The following is a 10,196-nucleotide window of genomic DNA, read 5'->3' as shown; positions in this document are numbered from 1 at the left end:
TTTTTTGCTATTTTATTAAAAAGGTTACAATTACAACAACAATTACAATTTTAACAATATTTCAAGTATAATCTTTCTTTGTTAAAAGTATACATTTTATCATACGTATTTCAAAGTTAAGGATTCATTAGTTAGAATATTGGAACAAACACTATAATAACATCTTAGTTGATAATTCAAAATACCTACTTTATTTTTGACTAAACATCCCATACTATATATTTAACATATGAGCAGAAATTGGTGAACAAAAGCTTATTTGATGTGGCAGTAGTCTTTTTTTACAATAAAACCTTTTTTTTTTTTTTTTACTCATCTCATACCCAGAAGTAAACAACAGCTCGCATCTGTGCCGTTCATTCATTCATACACAGACACGCGATTCATATTTAAACAGTCTTTTTGCGATTTACAGACACTATTCCTTATCGCGATTAGAACAAAGCACTTAAGAATAAAGAACCTACGCAAGTTTCACACTGCACGCGTTAGCAGAGCGTAAGCAGCGCAGGAGCAGTGCGTATGGTGAGCGGGATCAGGGCACGCGCGTTTTGCTTTCACACTAGCAGCTGAACCGCGGCATGTGTACAGACAGAGTACTCTATAATGGGTAAGTTGGCATTGCTTTATTTCGTTTTCAAATACATTTAAGAGAAAAGACTTGTCAAGAAGCTTATTTTATTTATAATTTCGTTTATATAACTTTTGGTTCATCTTTGTTTTTATTGTTCGGGCAACAAGTTTGTTTTTGGACATTTGTTTTCTTTTTAAATTGCTGTTGGTCATTTGATTGACTGTTTAAAACACAATAGATATCATCAATGCACTTTTTGGGTAAAACTGCAGTGTATTTTGTCCATGATCAATGCATTGTCACTTTAATTCAGCGCAAGCGGCGCTGCAAAAATAGATTGGGCGCCGAAACTATCGCGGCACTGCTGCTCCTGCTCTGGTCCTGCCGCGCCGCCTCTGCGTGCGGTGTGAATGCTCTAATCTGTTAACATGGGCACCGAAAAAAATACGCGCTGCTTACGCTCTGCTAACGCGTGCAGTGTGAAACCGGCATTACTATTCACAATCATCAGCTGGATCCGTTGCTCCTTGAAGTGAAACTAAACCAGCACTTCTGAGGTAAATTTCCCAGGATTATTATTACGATAGTATTGTTCCTCACAGCGTAGCAATGTAAAGTACATGATTCTTATTAAACTTTGTGTTTTATCCAGCTGATGAGGACGTTGACATGTTTGCATGCGCACGCTCCGTAGGCGTGTTCACATTAGCAGATAATGAGCTGAAATGAGAATGACTGACATCTCTCTCTTTTCATACAGATTACATAAACAGAGAATATTTGTTTTCGTTTTGAATTAGATAATTTACAAGTACACGCTTAAATGATTATAAAGATATACACTCACCTAAAGGATTATTAGGAACACCTGTTCAATTTCTCATTAATGCAATTATCTAATCAACCAATCACATGGCAGTTGCTTCAATGCATTTAGGGGTGTGGTCCTGGTCAAGACAATCTCCTGAACTCCAAACTGAATGTCAGAATGGGAAAGAAAGGTGATTTTAAGCAATTTTGAGCGTGGCATGGTTGTTGGTGCCAGACGGGCCGGTCTGAGTATTTCACAATCTGCTCAGTTACTGGGATTTTCACGCACAACCATTTCTAGGGTTTACAAAGAATGGTGTGAAAAGGGAAAAACATCCAGTATGCGGCAGTCCTGTGGGCGAAAATGCCTTGTTGATGCTAGAGGTCAGATGAGAATGGGCCGACTGATTCAAGCTGATAGAAGAGCAACTTTGACTGAAATAACCACTCGTTACAACCGAGGTATGCAGCAAAGCATTTGTGAAGCCACAACACGCACAACCTTGAGGCGGATGGGCTACAACAGCAGAAGACCCCACCGGGTACCACTCATCTCCACTACAAATAGGAAAAAGAGGCTACAATTTGCACGAGCTCACCAAAATTGGACAGTTGAAGACTGGAAAAATGTTGCCTGGTCTGATGAGTCTTGATTTCTGTTGAGACATTCAGATGGTAGAGTCAGAATTTGGCGTAAACAGAATGAGAACATGGATCCATCATGCCTTGTTACCACTGTGCAGGCTGCTGGTGTTGGTGTAATGGTGTGGGGGATGTTTTATTGGCACACTTTAGGCCCCTTAGTGCCAATTGGGCATCGTTTAAATGCCACGGCCTACCTGAGCATTGTTTCTGACCATGTCCATCCCTTTATGACCACCATGTACCCATCCTCTGATGGCTACTTCCAGCAGGACAATGCACCATGTCACAAAGCTCGAATCATTTCAAATTGGTTTCTTGAACATGACAATGAGTTCACTGTACTAAAATGGCCCCCACAGTCACCAGATCTCAACCCAATAGAGCGCGTTTGCCGACCCCAGAGGGTTAATGACACTGAAGAGTGCTAGGTCATGATAATTCCTCTTTAAACAAAATTGCAGAACATCTGAGAAAATATTTCTTGCGAGAACAATGATCAATGATGCACACTTTTGTTCGATAGTGCAACGGTCTATTGGCTGGTTTGAAAAGGTCTGATGGCAATAATGTACAACCTCTGCTGCACAGAGGTGTGCTGTTAATGTCGTGTGCAGGCAGACAGTGTCCTAGTGATAACTCCTTCTATGATCTTCCCAACATAATGAAAAATACAATTGTATTTAAAGGATAGAATTTGAAGGAAACTAAGATTTGCATGTTTTTTTTTTCAATGTTTTGTCAGTGATGCGTAGTCAGACAATTGTATTTACACTGCAAAAAACAAGACCTACATGTTTCCATTAAAAAATATACTGTATCTCATATTTTCCTAATGTCTTGTACCATTAAACATGGCATCACATGGATGGGAATATGCATATGGAAATATGCAGATGAGAATATGCATGGTAAAACTAGGCATTGTAAGCTCCATATATGGTTATTTCGGGGAGGAGATTGGGTGTAGATGCATGTACGCACAATCTTCTGCTGACTGGGTTTTATAAACGGAATTTTGCACAGTTTCTGGTGTATGCATTAGGGCTGTCACTTTTGAGAAAAATCAAATTCGAACGGGTGTCAAATATCAAGCAATGTATTCGAATATATTTGAATATCTACGACCCCCCCCCCCCCCAAAAAAAAAAACCCCACCGTAACGGAGATTCAATCACAAATTTATTAACAGTCTGACAGTCTTAAACAGGACTCAAGCCATAGCCTGTCTGAAAAATAATTTTTGACTTGATGTTTGAAACAGCAGGTTATCAACTTAATCTATATGAAGTGCCACTATGCACTATGCATTGCCAATCACAAAATTAGGCTAGCGTTACATGGAAAAAAAGGTGTCGACCGGTTGTGCAGGAAAGTATGCAGTCATACGATGTTGGACGCCTGGCCATCTGCTGTGTCTCTGACTCCGCTGCCTCATTTGGATGGTAACTCGACAGGTGAGCGCGAAGTTTGGATGTTGAGGATGCGTAAGTAAACCGTTTTTGGCAAATTCGGCAAACTACCTTATCTTTAACGGTTACTTTACCATTTACGGTGTAGAACTCAAAATATTTCCAGACACTCACTACTTTTTAGATGAGTTGGGGTCATAATTGTCCGCTCAGGCTGGCCGTTCTGTGCGTTATCTTCCATTTTCAAAACAGGGTGGCTATTGGCTATTATTCGCTTGATTTGGTCATGGGCCTATGCTACAAAATGTTTAGAGCGCCCGCTACTGGATGAGATGGCAAACAATAAAATAAAAAACAAATGGTCTAATCATAGACTGTAAAAAATGCGCTACACATGGCACTTTAAAAACCGGATAGTTTATTTATAGTTCGATTACGGATATTTCATGTCATGTTCGAATGCATTTTCGAATATCGAATAAAAAGTGACAGCCCTAGTATGCATGGTTATACAGATCTGAAAACTCTGGTGCATACACACAATCTAGCTTTTGTGCACACTTTTAGGATAAAATCTATGTAAAGTTTTATACATGAGGCCCCAGATTCTGCAGTTAAGTTATTGTTTAAATGTCATAGTTGTGTATTATGTGCTTTCTGTTTAATGTTTCAGAGCATTCTTGGGTCCCAAAGACATCTTCCCCTATTTGACTAACAAAGACAAATATGGCAAACCAAACAAAAGGAAGGGCTTCAACGAAGGCTTATGGGAGATTGAAAACAACCCTAAAGTGGAGCTTAACGGACATAAGGTGCTGTTGTCTTGCCGTTTTATGGGCTGAAATTCAACATGGTTGTATATTTAAGCTGTGATTATTTAAATTCAAAACATTTCACACACATTTTCATTATTAAAAATTCAATAATCCATATTCACCTTTCAGATTTCACTTCCAAAATGTTCATTCTGTTTAAAAATATTTGTTTTTAAATATATAAAAATATTGCCAGGATTTCACTGGGAAACGCTTAACGTGAAACTTTGCACGTTACATTCATATTCTGAGTCCATCTGCTTGCCTATAGCCTATATAGTATAACCTACATAGTCCATTAAGCTACGTTAAGCGTCCCGACGGCAGGGGAATCCTGGACTATGACATATTGAGCCCCAGTACTGCAGCACAGCGCCGGGATATAAACTTAAGGAAACTAAACAACCGAGAGAAATATGTCTACTTCAGTTGTAACGTTTGATCTGTACGTCAGTATCGAGGAAATAACATTATAATCTCGTTCAACATAGTAGAGAAAGCTGCTTACCTGTACAAAAATAACAGTGAAGACTTAAATGTAAACACAGCTTTTGTGTCTTTATCAGCTTTTCCATATATACTGGCCCTGATAATCATTACAAATGCTTACTGCTTGCTCCATTTCTGTAAATCCGTTTTTATGAATGAATTTGAAATTGCCTGTCGAATATTATAGGCTGTATTTTTAAACAGAATGAACATTTTGGAAGAGAAATCTGAAAGGTGAATATGGATTATTGAGTTGTTAATAATAAAAAATGTTTGTGAAAATGTTTTGAGGAACTGTCGAGGCGAGTGGCAGTGTAGAACACGAGCTCCCAGACAAGTCGGTTATACTCCCCTGTTTAATTGAACTTTACACCGTGTAATTGATGAACAAATATGGAGGAGGAGAAACAACGAAAAGCTAGAGGCAAATCATCCCAAAGACCTGAGAAAACCGAAACAAACAAAGGAGAATTATGACTGACAACGCGCCACCTACTGGTCCGGAGATATGAAAAATGGCTATTTTTGATTATAACTTCTGAACAGTTTGTCCAAAAATCATAAAATTGGTCTCGTTAGATTCAGGGAAACATGCCGAGTCGACTGATATCCAGTTTTATCATATCGGCCATTTTGACTGTCGGTCATTTTGAATTTTTTGCTAAAATGCTGTATTTTAAGAACGCATGAACGGATTGTTACGAAACTTGGTATGGGTCATCAGCACAATGTCCTGAAGAAGCGGGAGAAGTTTCGAAACAGTGCCACCTAGTGGTGAATTTTTTTTTCAAATGCTTATAACTTTGGGTGTGTTCGACTTATTTTCACGAGACTCATCTCATTAAACTCCTGAAACTTTGTCGAGTCCTACGATACCAAACATGCTAGATTTCGCCTTACGGTTTGTGTAGTGTTGTGATTTAGCGCTTAAAAAACATTTGGCTATATCTTCGAAACCGTTTGTCCGATCGAGACGAAACCACCGTCAGAAGTTTGGAAACATAGGTCGATAGCAATTCACCAATGCCCAAATGCGAAAATATTGATAGTAAGGGGTTGTAAAATCCAATCAAAGTCACATGTCAGTAATTTTTTACGTGTTTTTTCATATAAATGTCTATAAATCCGAAGTGAATTGAGATATCTTCACCAAAATTGACACACATATGTATGGGCTCACTCTGAGGACACATAAAAAAAATTGTGGGACTGAGCCTCTTGGTGGCGCTATAATAGAACAAAACATGAAATTCCCATTGACTTCAATACAGTTTTGTGAAATAAAATGCTATACTAAACAAATGCATTGGTGTAACATTACGAAACTCAGATTGTGTCATCAGTACCATCCCCTGAAGGTACCCAAAATATTTCGAGACAGTGCCACCTAGTGGTCAAAAGTTATAACACAATGTCCAAAAAGGATAATAACTTTTGAATAAATCTAGCTATTGAAATGTCACTGGTCTTAATAGATTCCTTGGGTCAAGCCGAGAACATAGATACCAAGTTTTCCTTATTTGGCCGAACTTCCTGTCCGCCATCTTGATTTTCAGTCAAAACCTACTTTTTCGAACTCCTCCTAGACGTTTGTCCGATTTTCACCAAAATCGAAATCGTATCATCTCCAGACTGTGCCGACTAAAAGTTATGGATTTCGTGTCGATAGACGAAACCGTTTTCGTATAGCGCAGCAGCAAATTTGAGGCATGATGCTAAAAACACTATTCAGGCTTTATCTCTGCAATGCCTTGACATATTGACACCAAACTTTGTATGTGTCATTGTCACTTCACTCTGACCACATCACATCAGTTTTGTAACTGCGCCACCTATTGGTCGAAAGTGATAATCCATTAAATCATATTTTTAATTATTGTTTCTATGATTTTTCAGGCTTTTTGCCTAAAATCTTCTTTAAATGTCTTTAATTGCTCATTGTTGCAGTTGGTCTGACACTTTCAGACATGTTGGCATGTCTTGTCGTCTTATTCTGCTTGGCCCCGGTAATGGCTGCTTGCAGCTATATTTATTATTCTGCTTTTTTTTCTTCCGACTGGGAGTCTATGGCAGCCCATAGAACTGATTGCGGGAAAGTTATGAAATTTGGCACACTGATAGAGGACAGTCTGAACTGTCACCATAGCAAATTTGGTGTCCTAAAACCAATCCCTCTAGCGCCATCACCTGTCCAAAGTTTCACTTTTATTTTGCTAATAACTTTTGAACCGTAAGGCCAATCAACAAAATTATTATTTCCTCTGATTCCTGAGCTCATGCCGATTCGATTGCACCCTATGACTTCATTTTCCATCATAAAAATATGGCCGCCATTTTGAATTTTTTGAAAAACCTACTTTTTCGAACTCGTCCTAGACGGTTTGTCCGATTTGCACGAAAATTGAACCAGATCACCACCTGTCCAAAGTTTCACTTTTATTTTGCTAATAACTTTTGAACCGTAAGGCCAATCAACAAAATTATTATTTCCTCTGATTCCTGAGCTCATGCCGATTCGATTGCACCCTATGACTTCATTTTCCATCATAAAAATATGGCCGCCATTTTGAATTTTTTGAAAAACCTACTTTTTCGAACTCGTCCTAGACGGTTTGTCCGATTTGCACGAAAATTGAACCAGATCATCTTCAGGGACAGCTGACAAAAAGTTATGGAATTCAAATTGATTCGTCAAACCGTTTTCAATAAACTAAAGGCAAAATACACTAAAAAGCCTATTAATCCTAAATGAAAACTCAGAACTTCACAAAAATTGGTGAGCCTATGTGACATAACGTCATTAACAAGCATGCCAAATTTTATGGAGATCGGACCATAGGTGGCGTTATAACTGTTAAAAAACTTTAAAACCATACATTTCCTATGGTACATTGCCTGTATTGGCTCTAAATGGTGTTTTCCATCTATTATGTCAGTGGTTACATGCTTGCTAAATAAAACTTAATCACTTTTGATGCTTTTGTGCTTAAAGGCCTTAACTGCTTGAACCCCGACAAATTCTGCTTGCAGCTTTAATTAGGGTTTCAAGCACGAAGTGCTGAAACTCTATTGTAATTGTCCTGATTAGGGGTTCAAGCACGAAGTGCTGAAACCCTATTGTAATTGCCCTGATTTTTATTATTATTATTATTCTTCCCTAAAACGCATCGTGCAGCCAAAACCGTAAGGCCTAGAGACGTGATACTTGGTCAAATGGTAGTAGTATTGCTCGCTACTCAGATACACGGACTTAGCCAAATCGGCCCATAGGTGGCGCTACAGCGACCAAAAGCGCGAAACTGCTCAGAACTCCTGACGAACAAAACGTATATCTCCGATTTCATTTCCGCCATGATAGATTTTCCGCCATTTTGAATTTTGCCAAAAACCTACTTTTGCGAACTAGTCCTAGGTTTTTCGCCCGATCGGAACCAAACCAGTACAGAAATGTTCTCTGGAGTCTGAATATCAATAATTATCGAAAAAAAGTTGAAATTTCGATTCACGGACGCTAAGGGGCGCCAAAACGTACGTTGTGGGAGGGGCCTATTTTACTAAAATGGCTATAACTCCAGAAGTAAATGAGGTATCTTCACCAACCTCGGTACACATGTGTAAGAGGTCAATCTGAGGTCACAGTAAAAAAATCGCGGCGATTGGCCACATGGTGGCGCTATAACATGACAAAAACATAAAACAGGCTTTAACCACCTGACCGTTAGTCCGATTGACTTGAAAATTGGTATGCAGTGTCTTGGCCCAAGGTGTCATGTATGTCTATGAGGACATTGGTGTATCTCAAAAAACATGGCCGCCATCGGCCAATGAAGTTTGAGCACCTATTAGACAAGGTTAACGGAGGCCGATCGGAACGAAACTCGATGGGCATGTTCAACTCATAGCCCTAGAGGTCTGTAAGAATTTTGAAAGAAATCGGCCACTAGTTGGCGCTAACGAGTTTTACGGCTCTGTAATCACGTGGTGTTACACTTATTGTCACACAATGCATATCATTTGATAGATCTGCTCATGCTGAACAACATTGCCTCAAGAACCATTGCTGTCAATCAAATCGTTCATTAATTATTTGCGAATATGTTAAAAACCTACTTTTGCGAACTAGTCCCTGGTTTTTCGCCCGATTGGAACCAGACCAGTCTAGGACAATTCTCTGGACTCTCCTGATCAATAATTATCGAAAAAAAGTTGAACTTTTGAATTTTTCGTATGGCTATAATTGGGTCATAAAGAAAATGGGCGTGGCAAAATGCACTCAAAAGCTTATAAATCCTAAACGAAAACTCAGAACTTCACGAAAATTGGTGAGCATATGTGCCATAATATTCTAAACAAGCATGCCAAATTTCATGTTGATCGGACCATAGGTGGCGCTATAACTGTTAAAAAGGTTTGAAAACCATATATTTCCTATGGTAAATTGCCTGTATTGGCTGTAAATGGACTTTTCCATCTATTATTTCAGTGGTTAAAAGCTTTCTAAATAAAACTTAATGTCTTAAATACTTATGTGCTTAAAGGCCTTAAATGCTTGAACCCCGATAAATGCTGCTTGCAGCTTTAATTTTTATTATGTTTCTTCTGCCGTAAAACGCATCGTGCAGCCCAAACCGTAAGTGCTGGAGCCTTGAAACTTTGCCAGATGGTAGTACAAAAATCGAGGAGAAGTTATCAAATTATGACCCAGATTGGCCAATAGGTGGCGCTATAGTAAGCAAAAGTATGAAATTGCTAATAACTCCTAGACGGTTTGTCGTAGACTCAAGTGTCTTATATCACTGTAATCATTGGCTCAAGACGGACAAAACGTTTTATCTCCGATTTCATTTCCGCCTGGGCAAATTTTCCGCCATTTTGAATTTTGTCAAAAACCTACTTTTGCGAACTAGTCCGTGGTTTTTCGCCCGATCGGAACCAAACCAGTGCAGAAATGTTCTTTGGAGTCTGATCATCAATAATTATCGAAAAAAAGTTGAAATTTCGATTCACGGTCGCTAAGGGGTGCCAAAACGTACATTGTGGGAAGGGCCTATTTTACTAAAATGGGTATAACTCAAGAAGTAAATTAGATATCTTCACCAAACTTGGTATACATGTGTAAGAGGTCAATCTAAGGTCACAGTAAAAAAATCGCGGTGATTGGCCACATGGTGGCGCTATAACATGAAAAAAATATAAAACAGGCTTTAACCATCTGACCGTTAGTCCGATTGACTTGAAAATTGGTATGCAGTGTCTTGGTCCAAGGTGCCATGTATGTCTATGAGGACATTGGAGTATTTAAAAAAACATGGCCGCCATTGGCCAATGAAGTTTGAGCACCTATTAGACAAGGTTAACGGAGGCCGATCGGAACAAAACTCGATGGGTATGTTCGACTCATGGCCCTAAAGGTCCGTAAGAATTTTGAAAGAAATCGGCCACAAGTTGGCGCTA

At 38.9% G+C, this 10,196-nt stretch overlaps 1 protein-coding gene across 9 annotated transcripts in view; it reads left to right on the top strand.

The window, feature by feature from the left end:
- Positions 1 to 10,196, top strand: part of psip1a (PC4 and SFRS1 interacting protein 1a) — a 415,986-nt gene that overhangs the window by 143,579 nt on the left and 262,211 nt on the right. For all 9 annotated transcript variants that reach the window (XM_079863315.1, XM_079863316.1, XM_079863313.1 and 6 more), the window contains one exon: positions 4,112 to 4,250. In XM_079863315.1, coding sequence (XP_079719441.1) covers positions 4,112 to 4,250 — 139 coding nt within the window. The remainder of the gene's footprint in view (positions 1 to 4,111; positions 4,251 to 10,196) is intronic.

Source organism: Squalius cephalus (genome assembly GCF_949319135.1).
Source record: "Squalius cephalus genome assembly, chromosome: 2".
Lineage (NCBI taxonomy): Eukaryota > Metazoa > Chordata > Actinopteri > Cypriniformes > Leuciscidae > Squalius > Squalius cephalus.
This window is presented reverse-complemented; position numbering and strand designations above follow the sequence as displayed.